General features: G+C 41.6%; 1 protein-coding gene across 20 annotated transcripts in view; it reads left to right on the forward strand.

Annotated features, from left to right (window-relative positions):
• The first annotated feature begins 210 nt into the window (after positions 1 to 210).
• The window catches only part of TDRD15 (tudor domain containing 15), a 320,944-nt gene continuing 301,433 nt past the window's right edge, over positions 211 to 19,721 (forward strand). For 17 of the 20 annotated variants that reach the window (XM_077152208.1, XM_077152201.1, XM_077152193.1 and 14 more), the window contains exons 1-2: positions 212 to 369; positions 15,044 to 15,269. In XM_077152208.1, coding sequence (XP_077008323.1) covers positions 15,165 to 15,269 — 105 coding nt within the window. In that variant the 5' untranslated portion in view covers positions 212 to 369; positions 15,044 to 15,164. Of the gene's footprint in view, positions 370 to 1,628; positions 1,727 to 15,043; positions 15,270 to 19,721 lie in introns of all 20 variants that reach the window. The other 3 variants (XM_077152209.1, XM_077152210.1, XM_077152211.1) reach the window with 3 other exon arrangements.

The following is a 19,721-nucleotide window of genomic DNA, read 5'->3' on the forward strand; positions in this document are numbered from 1 at the left end:
CCACCGCCCCACCAGTCTTCGTCCCTCGGGAAGGCGGGATCACACGAGACTGGAGACCTTCAGCCCCTGTGGAACTTCCTTCTGCGCACGCGTCCGCAGCTTCAGCGCACACGCCCCCAGCTACTGCGCATGCGTCCACAGCTTCAGCGCACGCGCCTCCAGCTACTGCGCATGTGTCCACAGCTTCAGCGCACGCGTCCGCAGCTTCAGCGCACGCGTCCGCAGCTTCAGCGCACGCGCCCCCAGCTTCTGTGCGTTCTGTTCACGCTTTGAGGGAGCGTGAGCAGCCCTCGAGTTGTCCGCCGTTTTAGACCGTGGCCGCGTTCTCGGCGGTTCAGGTAGAACTGCCGCCGGCGCAGACGGCTCTCGGTAAGTCCAAGCTCTACCCCTGTCCGCTCTGAGCAATGTTGGTTTTCCATGTTGCATCTCCTGTGGTGACTGTGGTCCCAGAAGAGGAAGGCCCGGCCCTTTTGCAGACTGTGGTGGATCCTGTCAGCAACTCCCAGTCCTGCGGACCCCGTAATAGCGCCTCTTGCTCAGCCGAGCCTCGGTGCCCAGGGGGACCCTGGCTCAGCCTAGCCTCGGTGCCCAGGGGGACCCTTGCTCAGCCGAGCCTCGGTACCCAGGGTGACCCTGGCTCAGCCGAGCCTCGGTGCCCAGGGGGACCCTGGCTCAGCCTAACCTCGGTGCCCAGGGTGACCCTGGCTCAGCCGAGCCTCGGTGCCCAGGGGGACCCTGGCTCAGCCGAGCCTCAGTGCCCAGGGTGACTCTTGCTCAGCCGAGCCTCGGTGCCCGGGGTGACCCTGGCTCAGCCAAGCCTCGGTGCCCAGGGGGATCCTGGCTCAGCCTAACCTCGGTGCCCAGGGTGACCCTGGCTCAGCCTAACCTCGGTGCCCAGGGTGACCCTGGCTCAGCCGAGCCTCGGTGCCCAGGGGGACCCTGGCTCAGCCGAGCCTCAGTGCCCAGGGTGACTCTTGCTCAGCCGAGCCTCGGTGCCCGGGGTGACCCTGGCTCAGCCAAGCCTCGGTGCCCAGGGGGATCCTGGCTCAGCCTAACCTCGGTGCCCAGGGTGACCCTGGCTCAGCCGAGCCTCGGTGCCCAGGGTGACTCTTGCTCAGCCGAGCCTCGGTGCCCAGGGTGACTCTTGCTCAGCCGAGCCTCGGTGCCCAGGGTGACCCTTGCTCAGCCGAGCCTCGGTGCCCAGGGTGACCCTGGCTCAGCCAAGCCTCGGTGCCCAGGGGAATCCTGGCTCAGCCGAGCCTCGGTGCCCAGGGGGACCCTGGCTCAGCCTAGCCTCGGTGCCCAGGGTGACTCTTGCTCAGCCGAGCCTCGGTGCCCGGGGGGACCCTGGCTCAGCCGAGCCTCGGTGCCCGGGGGGACCCTTGCTTAGCCGAGCCTCGGTGCTCTCTTGGGAGCCGCAGGGGTTTCAGATGCGGTCTTCTCGCAGAAGCCCTCAGAGACAGCACCCTGCTGCCTGCTTGTTTCTATTCTGGGAGAGAAAGAAGTTTACAGAAATCTAGTGTGGAAGTGCTGTTCTGAAGAAATTCTTACTTGATGAGTCACTTAATTGTTTTAATACTTTAATTTACATTCAAAAGTAATTCTTTTTTGGATTTTTTTAAAAACAGGAATACAAGGTCTTTGCAGCGTGTCGACCCTCCCCTTCTATGTGTTTAAAGTGCAGCCTTCGTAACTGTGCTCTGTTCGCATGCGCACGGGCGTGCACGTATGTAGGATGTATTTTAGTATTCCATTTATGTTGCTCTCATCTCCTCACACACGCCCTTAACAGGACTCCTTAGACCTAGTCATCAGAGCCAGTAAAGTAGATTAAGAATAACCACTCTATAATTCATCGTATTATTCCACGTGTAAATAGACATTTAGGCTGTTTGTGTCAGTGTGTATAGCTACACTGAAGTATAACTGAAGTACTGCAAACTGCATATATTTAAAATGTACAATTTGATGACATTTAATTAAGTATACAAGTCCGAAACCACTACAGTTAAGATAATACGCATATCCACCATCACCAAAAGTTTTCTCCTGCCACACCCCACCCCATCCAACCACCACAGTGACACTGATCTGAGTTCTGTTACTGTGAATTTTTATGTAAATGGAATCATGTATTTACATCATTCTCATTCTCTTCCTTACTTTCTCCTCTGCCTCCTTTCCCTTTGTTTCTTTCTCTTTCAGTGTAACTTTTCAGTACAGTTATTTTGAGGTTCATCCAAGTTTGGATGTCTATCAATATTTGTTCCTTTTTATTGATGAGTGGTGTTTCATTGTATGGTTATACAGCAGTTTGTTTATCCTGTTGTTGGATGTTTGGTCATATCTAGTTTGGGGCTGTTGCAAATAAAGCTGCTATGAATATTCTACAGATCTCTATACAGACATGCGCTTTGGTGTCTCTCTGTTAAATAACTAGGACTTCATTGACTGGGTCATGTGAATGGTGCATATTTAACTTTTCATGAAACTGCCAAATTGTTCTCCAAAAATTACTGTACTATTTTACAGTGTCACCTGCAATCTGTGAAATTTCGGTTACTGCATGCCCTTTGCATTGTGTGGCATGGACAACTTTTTCATTTTAGTTCATTCTGGTGGGTGTGTCCTGTTACCTTGGTGTGATTTAATTTGCACATCCGTATTGACAGTTACCTGGAGCATCTTGTTCTTGTCCTAATTTGCCACCCACGTATCTTCTTTGGTGAAGTCACTGCTAAACCTTTTGCCTGTATTAAATTGAGTTTGTTTGTTTTATTATTGAGTTGTAAAAGTTCTTTATATATTTTAGGTACAGGTTCTTGGTCAGATATGTATTTTGCAAGTATTTTCTCTTGGTCTTTGGCTTGCCTTTTAATTTTTTAAGTGTCACTTTGTTAGGTCCCAGTTCTAGAGTCGGTTATTCCAGGCCGGTGGTGAATTGAAAGGAAGCGCGAGGAGCAGCCAGTAGAGTGTTCATGCTGTAATCATTCCCCTCTGTGCTGTGGTTTATGCAGCAATGGACTTTTATACTAAATTACACAAAGGTGGCGCTATCCCAGAAGAAAACGTCACATGTGGAATATATCATTGGTTAAATATGAATCATGGTTATATAATGTCTGCTGAATTACTCTCTCCCAAAACTTCAGACCTGGAAGCTCTTAAAACAACCATTTTTAGCAGGCTGTTTATGTTGCACATGCCTTGGGCCCCACACTCCACCCCTTAGATGGCCTGCCTTCTGGGGGGTACCTTACTCTACAGGGCAGCACCTTGGGTCTACAGATGACGACAACAATAGAGAGAACAACAGAAGACAACTAAAAACCCAGCTAAACAAGCTAAGGTGACTATTACCCATCGCCAAGTCCCGGTTGTGGACTCCCACCAGGACTGCAAAGTGTCTTGTGAGAGGGCCTGGATAGCCTGTATCTTTCCATCCGTTTTGTGTAAGCCATGCTCAACAGAGTTTTGATTGTTAGGGGCATATATACAACAGTCAACATGCAGAACTGCACAAGTTCTTCCTTGAGCAGCTGTTAAAAGGTCTAGGGCCATTTTATTCTATAAAACAACCTTTCTCATTTGGGTGGTCTCATTCATCATTAGTGTAAAAGCCTGTCTCATTTGATTAAAAGCAGGAGCTGTATGCTCAGCTAGAGCCTCAGTGTCGAATTCTACCTTAATGGTTTCTGCTCTGGGGAGGAAAAGGGCTAGAGGGTAGAACCACCAGGCAACTCATTTTATGTGGTGCCAGTGAGGTTACACTACATACCAATTTTGTAGTGTTTCTGGAAGGGAGGCGAATATTCACCCTTTTATGTAGAGTCCTGTCCAATTAGTGGCTACGTTAAAGCCATTCATATTGCCCACAAACCCACATATAACCCTTGGGAAGCTGATCAGTTGGCTTAATTTCTATATATGGATGCCCATCCCACCATATCCTAGGGGCTGTGGACATTATGGTGATGTTCCAGAAAGACTTGGGGGTTGTTCACCTGGCTCTTTGTTGGGGCCTCCCTGAAACTGTTCAATACACCATGGTGCCTTTTCCTTCAAATCCACGTGTTCAGTGAAAAGCCATCCCCAGCCATTTGGAAAGCATATCCAAAGAGATGGGCAGGATGGTTCGTGTTGCGGTGGACTGAGGCTTCAACTGCTTGCTGTACTGCTCCCCAGGATGGGGAGCCACGATTAGTCTGCTCTAGCCATGTCCAGTTCTCTTCAGTAGCAGGTGCTATTTGCCATGGGAGCCCTTTAGCTGCATGTGTCAGAAGTTTGTACGTATCTAGCAATGAGAGACATTGTGGACCCTTGCTTAGGTGTGGGCCCACGTTGCCAGGCTGTTGGCCGCAGTCATCCTGATTGAAGAGATAGCAAACCTTTAGAAACCATTGTTGGCAAATCTCATCCCTCTGGCAGAATACAGGCACTGCTCATCCTCCACCTGCTCATCCTGTGAAAGGATAGTGGCAACCAGAGGTTTCTGCCCTGGGTGGGAGTAGCAGACCAAGTCCCCTCAGGCCATGCTAGCATGATTAGGATGAAGTTCTACAGGCATGAGGGGTCTAGGCCAGAAATGGAAAACATAAGGTCCTTGAAGCAAAGAACCTTCCCCATCGTCAGGAGGGGTCGCACGTGAGCTGGCCACCTTGCAATCCATGACTGTACCAGCAAACCCCCAGTTAGCTTGTCTCTCCAAGGCAAAAGACACATCACCGAGGAAGGGGCTTCTGATAGTATTTTCCATGTCCAGGTCCATTCATCCATTGTTCCTGGTTGCAAAACATAAGGGGTAATAACTCTTCTTCCCAAACATGGGGTCTTACCAACACATCCCTTCCTTCCACTTGTATATGTAAGAACAATGCTTGTCCCTTTATTGACAAGTCTAAACGGGAGTAGCCTGTGCAGTGAGGCTGTTTGTTTAAAAAGTGAACAGCGCTGGTCAATCGAGTGGCCCACGACTTCAGCGTCAGCTCTTCTGGAACTATAACCTGAAGCTTTTCTTATAGGAGGACATTGTACCTTTCGATCATTCCAGAAGTTTGCAGTCTGTATGGGACATACAGTGTCCACTGTGTGTCCAGACCTTTGGTTCAGTCCTGGACCATAAACCCAGTAAAATGGAAGCCCCTATCATTTGTAGTTTCTATTGGTCTTCTGTATTGGGTGCTTTATATTTTCAAAGCCCTAGTGGTGTCAGTCTCCTTGGGTGGCTCCCTTGGCAGGGTACGCAAAAAATAGCCCCGTGGCAGTATCCACAGCAGTCAATGCATATTTATATCCCTGGGAATAGGGCAAGGTCCCTATATAACCTACTTGCCAATGTTGCAAGGGCTGGTCACCCTATTTCACATGACCCATATGCCCCCTTACTTTCCGCTGGTGGGAGGCAGTAAATAGCACATTCAGGAGAGGCTTTGCTAACCTGTATAGCCTCTGCTGTAGATATATCTATACTGTATCACCAGGCTAGCTGTAGTAGAGTCTGGGGGCCCACGGGGCCACTTTGCTGTTGTAGCCATGTGGCCTTTTCCCTGCCATGGAGGTGCAGCAGCTGCACTTGGGTGAGGGCATCCACAGCATCATTACCAGGATAACTTTGTGGCTAGGGTCCTGGCATGTGATAAACATTAACCTGTTCAGCGTCACCTTGGCACCACAAGTTTTCTCATATGGGACGCTCCTAAATAGGGTGTTTCCCACTGTCCATCCTTGAGCCACCCACTGTGGCAACCAAGGTAAGCCATGATACACGGCCCAACTATCAGTACAAATACTCAAGGACCCTTGTTCGTGCGTAATGACAATCCATACCGCTTGCAGTTCAGCCCATTGGCTACTCTGTCCTCTGCCCATTTCAAACCAGATCTCCTCTGTATCCAATCATAATCCCTTTGCCATCCAGTGGGATGAATTGCTCCTGCTAGACTTGTCTGTGTACCAAGCATCCGCCTTTACAGGGGGCTGTACGTCCATATACGGGCTAGGCTGTTCCACCACCAGACCAGCCACAAGTCTTGGCAAATCCTGAAATGTTATTGGGCCCAGAAGAACCTGTAACTACTGAGTGAGGGGGCTAGGGCTAAGCGCCACTTGCTGTTCTAAATTTAGCCAGGGTAAGTATCTGAGCCTCACTAGTACGGGCAGCAGTCATCCATGAACCTACCCTGCCGGCTATAAGGGAGGTGGTATGTACCACTACCCATTGCGGGCCTGTACTGGACTCGTTTGCTTATGGGGCAGCATAGATAGTAGCTAATTGCTACTCAGTGGGGGGTATCTCTTCCTGTTTCTTTCCAAAATTGGGCCCAAAACCCTGTGGGAACTTTGCATTTACCTTGATACTGCCAAAGTCTCCAACCAAATCCTGTTTCATGGGCTGTCATGTCCAGGTGAACAGGAACCACTTTATCTACCACCTGTAGTGCTTGGGCCTAAGCTACTGCCTTTTTTGCTGCTGTGTGCCTTTCTTGATTAGAGCATACAGAGGAAGTAAATTCTGAGCCAGATGAGGGATAAAAACCTGCCAGTATCCTGAGAAGCCTACAAAAGTTTATAGCTGCTTTACTGTGATCCCAAGAACTTGACAGACAGTCCAGGCCCTTGGACCATGCTCTCATTGATTGCCCATCCCCAGTTATCCAAGGCATGGCACAGACTGTCTGTGGCTCTTTCTAGATCTGCAAGAGATCAGATGTTAGCATAATATTATCTATATAAGAAAGCTGTAGACTTACGTTGCCAAGTGGCCAAATCCTGAGCCACCAACCCATGGCACATAGTAGGGCTATGTAAATACCCCTGTGACAATCCAGCAAAGGTCCACTGCTGCCCTTCCTATGTGAAAACAAATTGGCCTGGATCTCCAGGGCCAGGTCAATGGAAAAAAATATATTTGCCAAGTCCACCACGTAGTAGTATCGTCTCAAGGAAATAGTCAGTTGGTCCATTATATCAGTACTGCAGCATGAGGGGTGACTTTATTAAGTTCTTGGTAATCAGTAGTCATTCTCCACACTGTCCAGCTTTCGGACAGGCCTCACCATAGGGGCTATGGGCCGTTCTTACGACCGTTGCCTTTTCCAGTTGTAGGATTGTCTGTCCAATTTTCTCATGTCCTTTAGGCAATGGGTATTGTCATACCTTGACAACTCTTCAGGGCTCAGGTAGGTACACCTGGGAATGGTGAGGATGACCCCCTCAGCACCGATTTCACTACCTGTACCTGCAACTGAAATTCTCCTTGGGTTGTTCTCAAAGTGAATCCTTATAAAATGTCCATGCCCAAGATGTATTCTGGAATGGCAGAAATGTACACTGTATAGGCTCGGGGTGGCAAATGGCCAATGCCCAGCACCACTGTGGCCTGTCTTACTTGAATTGTATGTCCTCCAAATCCATTAATGTGAGTCAGAGGACTGTCAAATCTCTCTGGGTTGCCATACAACACTATACATTGTGCCCTTGTATGTACTATGGGTAAAACGTGTTGTATGTTGCAGGGGGGAATGGCATATGGGTAATTCTGCATGTGGCCTCTGGTCTCCTGGCTCCCCCGCCACCCAGGCTCACTGCTAGTCTGTCAGTCAAACATGTCCAAGTCACTTCCGCTGCTTGAGTGCAAAACGTCATGCAAGCAAAATGGTGGTTTCCCAACTGTTTATTCTTTAGCTTGGTGAAACATTGCCTTTGGGGCAACTCTTTCCACAAAGCCAGTAGTACTTCATTGGGCTGTTGATCTTCTACAGATCCACCCCTGTGGCTAACAGGTCCACCTACGTTTGTAACCAAGATACCTTGGTGGGACTACCAGCTTTGCCAGCTCTTCTACACTCAAGGGATGCTTTCCACTCTGGTGGTGGCCCTACCCCTTTTTTCACTGGGCGTACCCTCTTTTCTCACTTGCGTATCCCCACGTCCCCCAACTATGCCATGACAGTGGTTACTTCATGGACGCTAAGGTCTGCATAGGGGGCCAGAATTGCAGCCAAAGCACCAAAGGTACTGGGGGTGCTGTGGGTAAAATCAGGTCCTTCATATGAGTGATGAATGACTCATCATCAGGGGTTCTGCATTGGACACGGAACATCATTTGCTGCATCCCCATTACCCAGATGATTTGGACTAGTTCCATGTATATAGTCCATTGACTTGCAGTCTCTGGGAATTCTCCTGGGTTTTACCAGACACGTGGAGCCAGAGTCCTCAGCCAGTTGATCAACGAATGATTACCTTGCACTATTCGTTGACTCCTTTGTAAATGTTGTTGTAGGGATGGATGAGTAGTTAAGGAGCTGAGCTGTGCCATCTCATTTTCTAAGAGTTCTAGACTGTAGGCTCTGTTGTCCCACAGGTGTAACACCCATGCTGGGAGTGTCGCACTGGGCTTTTGCTGTACCTGTTTTTTAAGATCCTGCAGTCCCTCTGCAGTACATGCCATATATATCATCTCTTGGTGGACCTGTGGGGGGCCCACTGGTTCACCCCTTAGAGCCAAGGGCTGGTCGTACTCAACCTGTTGTTTCACCATGGGGCGGGCGTGAAATAAGTGGGTAGTTCTTACCCAGTATGGTGCTGACTTGCTTCTGGCTTTCTCTGTCTTCACAGCCAGTTCTTTTTCCAGGATTTGGATCTGGGTTTCTAATTCTTTTTGTTTTTGCTGCAGCTTCCAAGCATGCTCTTGTGCTGCTAAAGCTTCCTTATGCAGTTCTCACAGCATGGGTAAGAAAAAACAGACAACTTCCCCACCTTACCTCGCTAGGGGACTGAGATGTCAGCTTTAAGATCTTTCAAAGCCTTGGCAGTCTTGCCTGTGGGGTGGGTCCACATGATCCCAAGCCTCTGAAGCAGACCAGTGTAGCAAGACAGCTGCTACAGGATGCCATAAACTTTTGGGAGGCCACATCTAATCCGGGCCACATCATATCCTGCCAGCTATGCCAAATGTTAGGTCCCAGCTCTAGGATTGGTCATTCTGGGCTGGTGGTGAATTGAAAGAAAGCCTGAGGAGCCACTGGCAGAGTGGTCATGCTTTAATCATTCCCCTCTGCTCTGCAGTTTAACTCAGTGACAGCTTTTTGTACCAAGTTAAACAAAGGTGGCGGTACGCCAGAAGAAAGCATCGCACGTGGAGTATGTCCTTGATTAAACGTGTACTGAATCATGGTTATATAATATGTGTTGAATTATGGCCATAGGGTACTGAATGATTCTCTCCCGGAACTTCAGACCTGGAAGCTATTATGACAGCCATTTTCAGCAGGCTGTTTATGTCTGCAAATGCCTTGGGCATTTATTTAATTTTGATCAAATCCTATGTACTTATATTTTTCTTTGGTAGTTCAAAGATGTTGGCATCTGTGTTAGTCAGGTTCTCTGGAGGAACAGAACCAACAAGAGAAATCTGTAAGTATGAGTTTATAAAGGTGTCTCATGCAATCACAGAAATGGAAGAGCCCAAAATCTGTAGGGTGAACTGTGAAGCTGGTGGCTCCAATAAAGGGTCTGGAGCCACAGGAGAGGCTCCTGGCTGAAGAAGCAGTTAAAAGTCTCTTTCCCCTCCTAAAAAAGGCCTTCTGCTGATTGGATTATCTCACTGACTGCAGATGTAATCAGTCACAGATGCAGTTAACTGAGTGATGATTTAATACACTAGCCTTCCAGTTTATTAACCAGCTATGACATATCCTTGTAGAAATGGTCAGGCCAGTGCTTGCCTGACCAGACACCTGGGCATCACCACTTGGCCAATTGACACCAGAACTTAACCATCACAGCATCCTATTTAAGATACCTGTGCCAAACTGAAGGTAACTAAGAGTTTCTCCTTTTTTTTTTTTTTTAATCTAAAATTGTTATGCATTTAACTCTGTTATTCATTTAGAGTTAATTTTTGTGTATGGTGTGAGGTCAGTTTTTTTCCCCTTCCCCTTGTGGTTATCCAATTGTTAAGGCATCATTTACTGAAAAGATTATCTTTCTCCATTGAATCTCTTTGGTACCTTTATCAAAAACCACTTGACTACTGTGCATGTAGTATGTGGATCTCATTTCTGAGCTCTCTCATTTGTTTCATAGAATTATGTGTTTCTGTGGCAAGACCACACATTGTCAATGGCAAGATGCTATGGCAAGTGTCTTGAGCACTGTAGCTTTAAAACTTTTGAAATTACATAGAGTAAATCCTCCAACTTTGTTCTGTTCTTCTTTGTCAGATTTTTTTTTCTGTTCAGTTCCTTTGAATTTCTGTGTAAAACTTAGAATCATCTTTTCAACAGGTATCAGAAAGTGTGCTGGGATTATGTTTAAACTATAGATGAAATTTGGGAGTATGGACATCTTAACTATATTGAGTCTTCAAATCTTTGAAACTGGCATATCTCTATTTAGGCAAGTTGTGATCTCTCTCAGCATTGTTTTGTAGTTTTTTCCACTGCAGACAATGCTGCAGTAAACATCTTGGTGCATGCATCCTCATATATACTAGGCGAGATTACCAGATGTGGGATTACTGTATCAAAGGTGTAGGGATTTGAAGATTTAATAGGGACTGTAAGATTACAGGACATAAATATTGCAACAATTTTTTCTTCTACCTGAGTGCTCATTCCCCAAATGCTCTCTTGTTCTGAATGTAATAATTAATTTATGTATTTTTTTAAAACTAATCCAGTGGATGAAAAAGGAATCATTATTTTTATAATTTGTGTTCCTCACACTAGTGATGTGAAACTTTTTTTGTGTTTAGTATACTAACCTTTTGTCTATATTATATGTTACAGTTTTTTTAATCTGTATCATTTGTTTTTTCATGTGATATTATTTACAGTATAGGAATTTTTCTTTATATGTACCTAAATCTGTTTTATCATTCCCTTTATAGCTTTGGGTTGCTGTGTGCCTTAATATTGTCTACTGTATCCTGAAGTTTTGCCAAATTTTCCTAAGGTTCCTTCTAACTTTATGATTGTTTGAAGAATTTTATTTTTTTTTTCTGTCAGAGAAGAAAAGTATGGTTATTTATAGAAAAAGTTGGGTATTAGAAAAATCATGAAGAAGGAAAACTTATTGCCATGGCCAAACAATTTGGTGTGTCTGTGTGTATATATTTTGTTTTTACTTTTTTTTGTTATTTTGAACTATTTTGAACATGCAGAGAAGTACATAAATTAATGTAAGCTCTGTGAACTCATGACCCAGAATGAACAGATATTGAAATTCTGCTGTACTTGTTAGTTCTGTATACCATTTTCATGCTTGTTTTTCAACTCTGACTATACCCTTTTGCAATCATAAACATTGTAATAGAAATATGCTATTGATATGGCATGGTATTGGTATGTAAGTTGTTACATATAGCTTTAGTTTATTCATTTTCAGTGCTATATGGTATTCCATTATATGAAGTTATTTATCCCCCCTGAGAAGTTTTGGTCTCATAAATAGAGATAAAAGAAACATGTCTGAAAAGAAAAAAAAAAGAAGAAACATCTCTGTACATTTGTTTCTCTGGAGGAAGCATCTAGAAATAAGACATACAAGATTATTCTCAACTTTACTAGGTGTTTGTGCTGGTTTGAAAGGATGTACGTCCCCTAGGAAAGCCATGTTTTAATTTACATCCCATTTCATAAAGACAGAATAATCCTTATTCGATACTGTGTGTTTGAAACTTATCAGATCATCTCCCTAGAGATGTGATTTAATCAAGAGTGGTTCTTAAACTGAATTTAGGTGATGACATGTCTCCACCCATTTGGGTGGGTCTTGATTGGTTTACTGGAGTCCTATAAAAGAGGAAACATTTTGGAAATGAAGGAGATTCGGAGAGAGCAGAGAATGCTGCAGCACCACGAAGCAGCGTCCACGAGCCAGTGACCTTTAGAGATGAAGAGGAAAAACACCTCCCGGGGGGCTTCATGAAACCAGAAGCCAGGAGAGAAAGCTAGCAGATGACGCCATGTTCGCCATGTGCCCTTCCAGCTGAGAGAGAAGCCCTGACTGTGTTTGCCCTGTGCTTTCTCACTTGAGAGATAGACGATGAACTTCATCAGCCTTCTAGAATCAAAGTGTCTTTCCCTGGATGCCTGTGATTGGACATTTCTATAGACTTGTTTAATTGGGACATTTTCTTGGCCTTAGAACTGTAAACTAGCAACTCATTAAATTCCCCTTTTTAAAAGCCATTCTGTTTCTGGTATATTGCATTCCGGCAGCTAGCAAACTAGAACAGTGTTACAGAATTGCTTTCCAAGATAGATAATCTCTTATCAGCAGTGTACAGAGGGATTTATTTTCCTGTTACCTTTGTTAACACTCAGTTTGATCGGTCTTATTAATGGTTAACTATCTAATGGGTGTTAAATGTTGGCTAATTTTTAAATTAGTATTTCCCTGGTAATCAATGGAATTGACATCTTTCTTTAAAAAATTTTTTTTTGCCATTTGTATTTCTTTCATAAATTTTATATTTTATATTCTTAACCCATTTTTCTATTGGCTTATTTGTATTTTTGCAGTGAGTTATAGCTGCCTATAACTTATTGCTTATTATGTGGAAGGGATTGTTCTAGGAGCTGGGGATAGGCAGTGAACAAAGCAGACATTAATTTGAGTGGAAAGATAGACCTCTCTATAAGTCAATCTATTTATCCTACTTATAAATAGGATAAATAAATATATTACATGGTCTGTTACAGAGGTTCTCAAAGTATGTGCCACAGGCCTGCTGGAGGTCCTTGAGACCCTTTTAAGTGGTCTGTAAAATCAAATTCTTCTATCAGCTTTATGAGGTATAACTGACATACCATAAAATTCACCCTTGTAAATTGAACAGTTTAGTGTTTTTAGTGTATTCACAAAGTTCAGCAGCTATGACCGCTATCTAATTCCAGAATATTTTCATCACCCCCCAAAAGAAACCTTGTATCCGTTAGAAGCCACTTCCCATTCTTCACTTTGCTTCAGCTGCTGACAACACTAATATACTTTGTCTCTTTGGATATGCATATTCTGAGCACTTCATATAAATAGAGTTAAAACCTTAAAATATGTGGTCTTTTGTGTCTGGCTTCTTTCATTTAGCATAATATTTTCAAGGTTCATCTATTTTGAAGTATGCACATATAGGTACTTCATTTACTTATGGCTGAATAATTTTCCATGGGATAATTATACCACATTTTGTTTATCCATTTGATCAGCTGATGGAATTTAGGGTGTTTACATTCTTTAGCTATTAGGAACAATGCTGCTGTGGACATTTTGTGCAAGTTTTTGTGTAGACATATGCTTTAAATTTTACTTGTGTGTGTATGTATATGTATGTGTGCTGTTTAACTTTCTGAGAAACTGCCAAACTGTTTTCCAAATTGGTCACACCATTTTACAGTCCCTACAGCAGTGTATGACGGTTCTAATTTTTCTACATCATCACCAATACTTATTGTACATTTTTATGATTATAGCCATTCTAGTGGGTATGAATTTGCATCTTTTTGTGGTTTTGATTTGCATTTCTCTAATGACAAATGATGTTGAGCATCTTTTCATGTACTTATGGGCCATTTGTCTATCTTCTTTGGATAAGTGTCTATTCAAATTCTTTGTCCATTTTAAAATTTTCTTGTCTTTTTAATGTTGAGTTGTAAGAGCTCTTTATATATTCTGGATACTATGCCTTATTGTATATGCAATTTGCAAATATTTTACCACATTATGTCAGTTATCTTTTCACCTTCTAGATTGTGTTCTCTGAAGCACAGAAGTTTTTATTTTTGATGAAGTCCAATTTATGTATTTATCTTGTCATATATGCGTTTGGTGTCATATAATAAGAAGCCATTGCCTAATCCAAGATCACAAAGATTTACTCCTACATTTTTTCTAAGAGTTATAGTTTTATTTCATATCGTTCATTCTTAGAGCTTATTTTTCTATATGACCCGAGGTAGGGTTCAGCTTCATTTTATGGTGTGTGTATCCAATTATCCCATCACCATTTGTTGAAAAAATCAGTTTTCGCCATTGAATTGTCTTGGCACCTTGTCAACGTTTACTTTCTTCAGCATATTGACATTTGTACCGAGGCTTCAAAAGCAGTGATGAATGCAAATGCTAGCAGCTTCTGTGAATCAAGGCGGTAGCATCAAACTGTCTTGATAGTCATTGTATTCCTTATCACCAAACACTTGGGAGTAAAAAAACAAAGAGAATTGCCAGTTTCACCTAAGAATAATTTTGATGGAGCAATAAAAGTTACTATTTTTTTTAGACTTGACCCTTGAGAATGTTTTTTTAATATTTTCTATAGTGAAATGTGAAGTACTTATAAAGCTCCTGTACATAATGTAGTATGAGGATTGACTTGAGGAAATGCACTTGGGTAATTGTGTGAGCTGCAAGCTGCACTAGCTTTTTTGTGCAGTGCCATTTTTTCTTCAAAGAAAGAGTTACAAACTACAGTTATTCAGACTTGGGTATGTGACAGACATTTTCATGAAACTTGTCACTTCAGGGAAAACAACTGGCATTATTGGCCAATGATAAAAATCAAGCATTAAAGCAAAAATTAGAAAGTTGGAAAACTGGTGTCTGCCGTTATGAGCTTGACAGCTTTCTAATATTTAATGACGTTTCTGATGAGATTGGTGATGTTAATGAATATGATTTGCAGAAGTTGTATAATGCAGTATGTTAACATTTGGAAGATTGGCGTAGCTTAATGAATCAATATTTCAAAATAATCGATGTAATATGTTACAAAATCTTGCATGTTTTTAAAATTCCATTCAAAGTGCAGGATTTGAAAGGATTTATCTCTCTGAAAAGCCATGCCATAACCCTAATCCAATCTTGTGGAGCAACCTTTTCTTTTAAACTCTATTCAGCAGTAGATGTTGGAAACTTGATTAGGTTGTCTCCATGGAGCTGTGACTCACCCAATTGTGGGTATTAACTTTTGAATAGAGGGAGCTGTGACTCTGCCTATTCCATGTGGGTCTTGATTAGTTTACTGGAATTTTTTTAAAAGAGGAAGCATTTTGGAAAAGCTGGAGATTCTGAAATAGCAGAGCCATGAAGCAGAGAGCCCACGCCACTGGAGACCTTTGGAAATGAACAAGGAATATGTCCCTGGGGGAGCTTCGTGAACCATGAAGCCTGGAGAGAAAGCTAGCAGACATTGCCACATTTGTTTGCCATGTGCCTTTCCAGTTGAGAGAGAAACCCTGAACTTCATCGGCCTTTCTTCAGTGAAGGTAACCTCTTGTTGATACCTTAGATTGGACATTTTTATAGACTTGCCTTAATTGGGATATTTTCATGGCTTTAGAACTGTAAACTAGCAAGTTATTAAATTCTCCTTTTTAAAAAGCCATTCTGTTTCTGGTATATTGCATTCTGACAGCTAGCAAACTAGAACACAGAGTATAAAAAGTTCAGTTATATGGATGGTTTCACATTATGCATTTTTACTAACCTCTAAGAAACTCTACCTGTCCTTTCTGTAACTATTTACCTGGGTGAGGACCGGATTTCTTCCTATACTTCATCCGAAGCAACTTGTTGTAGCAGATTGAATGCAGAAGTAGATGTGAGAGTCCAGCTATTTCATATTAAGGAGACGTTAAAAATATTTGCAAAAATTGTGAAGCCATGTCATTCTTCTTACTAAATATTTTGGTTTTCGAAAATGTAATTATCTTTTAGGAAAACATTTATATTAGCACTTAATGGATGGTTTAGGTTTATTGTTATTTTTAAATGAATTGCTAAATAAGTATTTAAAAATTGTTTTATTTCTAATACACTCTATATTGATAGATATAGCCGTCATAAAAAAACTCCACAGGAACCCTAATAATTTTTAGGAGTATGAAAAAATTTTGAGAGTTACTATTTATTAGAACTTTTTTGTTGCTGTTGAAAGAGAAATTTACCTAGAGTTTGCAATAGAGTGATCAGGGAATGCTTCACCTAGAAGAAGACATTCTGGCAAAAAATGTGGAGATGAGAGAACAAGCTGTGTTCCTTTCTGAGAGAAGAACTTCTAGGCAGAGGAAACTATAAGCCCAAAAAACCCAAGGGCAATAAGAGTCTTGAAATGGCAAGGAAGGCCATGTAGTATAGCTGCAATGTAATGAATGAGTGTAATAGGAAATAAGAGAAAATTTGTGGTGGTGATGATGGTGTGAGTTATTGTAGGACTTCATAAGACTTCGTTTTTACTCTCAGTGAAATTCGGAACCACAGGTATTTGAGTAGAACAGTATATGTTACACCTTATGTTTATAAAAAATCACTGTGGTTGCAGCACTGAGAATAGTCATGGGTGGGGGTGGACTGGAGACACAGAATGATAGTTTTGACCAGAGTTGTAGGAATAGAGTGGTGGGAAGTGTCACGTTTTTTATTTAGAAGATGAACCCAGCTAGACTTCCTGATCGATTATGTGTGCAATGCAAAAGAGTAGAGTCAAAATGATTGGAAGTATGTGGCCTGAGCAAATCTTTTATGTGTAGATTAAATTGATTTTAACTTTGTTTATAGCTTCATTTCAAAAATTCTTTTTTTTTATTTCCTTTTTTTTTTTTAATGTCCTTTGGGTTTTATTCTCGATAAAGTCTAATGTAAGAGTAGGATATAATTCTTATATATTTTTCCTATTTCTTTTAGGTAGTTTAAAAAATTAGTTGTTTTATCTTAGCCTAGTATTTAGTTTTTTTCAGTAAAGTAGAGTTTCTCAACTGCAGTACTATTAACATTTTTAGGCCAGATAATTCATTATTGAGGGGTGGAGGTGTTTCCTGTACATTATAGAATATTTATTAGTATCCCTGGCCTGTATCCACTAGATACCAGTAGCACCCACCTCCACCTCCAGTTTTGACAAGCAACCAAATATGTCTCCAGACATTGCCAAATATCCTCCGGGAGACAAAATTGCTCCTGGTTGAGAACCACTTCACTAAGGGATTGAAGTTTAAGTTGATTTTAGTTAAAAATTTGAAGCCCTGATTTTCAAATATTAAGATTAAAAACAACTGGAGTGTAAATCTCCCTGGAAATGTGGAACATAACTCCCAGGGATGAGTCTGGCCCTGGCATCATGGAATTGACAGTACCTTCGTAATCAAAAGGAGGAAAAGAAATGAAACAAAATTAAGTTTCAGTGGTTATGAGATTTCGGATGGAGTCGAGGTCATTCTGGAAGTTATTCTTATGCATTATATAGATATTCCTGTTTAATTTCTAGTGTATTAGGATAGTTAGAAGGCAATACCTGGAACTGTTGAGCTGTAATCCAGTAGCCTTGATTCTTAATGATGATTGTATAACTGTACAGCTTTTATGGTGCAGCCATGGAATTGTGAAAATCTTGTGACTGGCACTTCCTTTATCCAGTAAATGGGCAGATGAGTGAGAAAATAAAGAACAAAAGTAAATAAATAAATAATAGAGGGTATAAGAGGTATGCGATGTTTTGGGTGTTCTTTTTTATTTTGTTTGTATTTTTTTTTGAGTAATGAAAATGTTCTAAAATTGATTGTGGTGATGAATACACATCTATGTGATGATACTGTGAGCCATTGTATTCTCTGGATGATTATATGGTATGTGAATATATCTCAATAGTTGCATAGAAAAGGAACATTGCTGGGACATATGAAAAAAATGAAACATGAGCTGTCAGCTTTATATCAACGTTCAATGTCTTGAACTTGATAATGACACTTGAAGTGGATACATAGATGAATATCCTTGTTCTTAAGAAATGTACATGGCAGTGTTAAGTGTTTAGGCATTCAGAAAATGGACAGATAAGTAGATAGATAATAGAAGGATTTAGGAAATGTAGCAAATATTAAATTGGTGGATATGGGTATTAGTGGGGGGTTAGAAATAGTTTTGAGTTCTCTGTATGGGCTTTGTAGGTTTTTTTTTTTTTCTTTTTTTTTGGTGACACACTGTCCTGTGTGTTTGAAAGTATTTCAAAATAAAATGTTAAAAGAAAAACAAACAGTGTACACTCTTATTTTCACCGCATCAATTTAAAAACCACCTTTAATAAATAGAGAATATGGGAGAATTCTTATGCTTCAACTTGACTTAGAGAATCATTAATCTTTTGAAACATGGTGACCTTGTCAGGATGCTGGCCAGAGTGTCACAAGAACTATCCTAAAGTTTTGGAAAAGGAAGAACTAATAAGTCATACTTGTAGTATTAAGATGGGGGCTGGCCACACTGGAAGCACCTAACCATGTGATTGGGGTGTGGATCTTTGAGCCATGTCATTTACCTCGACTTCCTCAGCCGCCGAAGGGGGGAGATGGTTAGAGATTGAGTTCAACCAGTTGGGCTTTGATTCCGCCAATCATAATGAGACCTTATATAAACTTGATATGCAAACTTGGGTGAGCTTCTGTGATTAAGAAGATATGTCATTATACTGGGAAGGTGTCACATTCTGACTCCAAATGGAGAAGACATGGAAAGTTGCATTTGGGACTCTCTTAGACCTTGCCCAATGCATTTCTTCTTTTGGCATTTTTTTATTTGTATCCTTTTCGTTATAATAAACTATAGTCATCATTGTAGTGCTTCCAGTGAATTATTAAATCCAAGAGAGTGGTGGGAACTCCTGAATCTTATAGCCAGTTTGTCAGAAGTATTGGTGGCCTGGGTCCCCGAACTTGCACCTAGAGCCTGAAGGGCACATTTACAGAGGATTGGCTTTGGAGTCTGGCCTCCCTGGTAGAGTCAGAACTGAATTATGTAGTAGCTGCCATTGAAGTTGCTGCAGTCATTTGCAGTTGGTGTCAGAAGTTATTGAGATTATTTCATTCAGAATAGGTGATTTGCTTTTGATTTTTGGCTTTGTACCTTTTATTCTCATATAAGTTCCTTTTCCACGTGCTGAGGTTTTGTTGAAAGACAAGCATGAAGTAGTGGGAGTGATGTACATAAAGATCTGGACTGGTAGTCAAAAAACCTGAATTCAATTTCCTGAATCTCTGATTCAAATTTTTTCTGAAAAAGGAAAATCTTACTGTGAAGATCACTTATAATAATGTATTGAAAGTCAGTGTAAGGCATTGTGCACATACAAGGAGCTATTATATAACCTGTTTAAAATTTCTATTTCTACGATACTTAAAACCTAAAAATAATTCTAACCTAAGGGTAGGCCTTTACAATTCAGTAGTGTAACTACAGGGCACATATGGCTATTGTGCACTTAAAATGTGGTTAGTTAGAATTGAGATATGCGTAAAACATATACCATATTTTGAAGAATTACTACAAAAAATATCTCATTGGGTATTTTAGATACACTGAGTTAAATAAAATACATCATCAAAACAAATTTCATCTGTTTTTTTTTTTTTACCATTTAATGTGGCTACTAAAAATTTTTCAATTGCGTATATATTGCTTAATTATAATTCTTTTGGATCTCACTGGTCTAGACTTACTAAATGTGAATTCATAGAAGACAAATTATACTTAAAAACATAGACATCATCTATGATATATGTTCCAAAGAATCAGGACATTTTAGTGTGGGAAAGAAAGGCTTTCCATGTCAATTTGAATAATGTTTGGAGACCATATTTTCCTCAAACCTTAAGGGAACTATGTGCTGTGAATTTTTTATTGAAACGATACAGGAGTCTGCAAACTTTTGATTTATATTTGTAGTCTGT

The sequence above is a fragment of the Tamandua tetradactyla genome, chromosome 3 (assembly GCF_023851605.1).
Source record: "Tamandua tetradactyla isolate mTamTet1 chromosome 3, mTamTet1.pri, whole genome shotgun sequence".
NCBI classification, from domain to species: domain Eukaryota; kingdom Metazoa; phylum Chordata; class Mammalia; order Pilosa; family Myrmecophagidae; genus Tamandua; species Tamandua tetradactyla.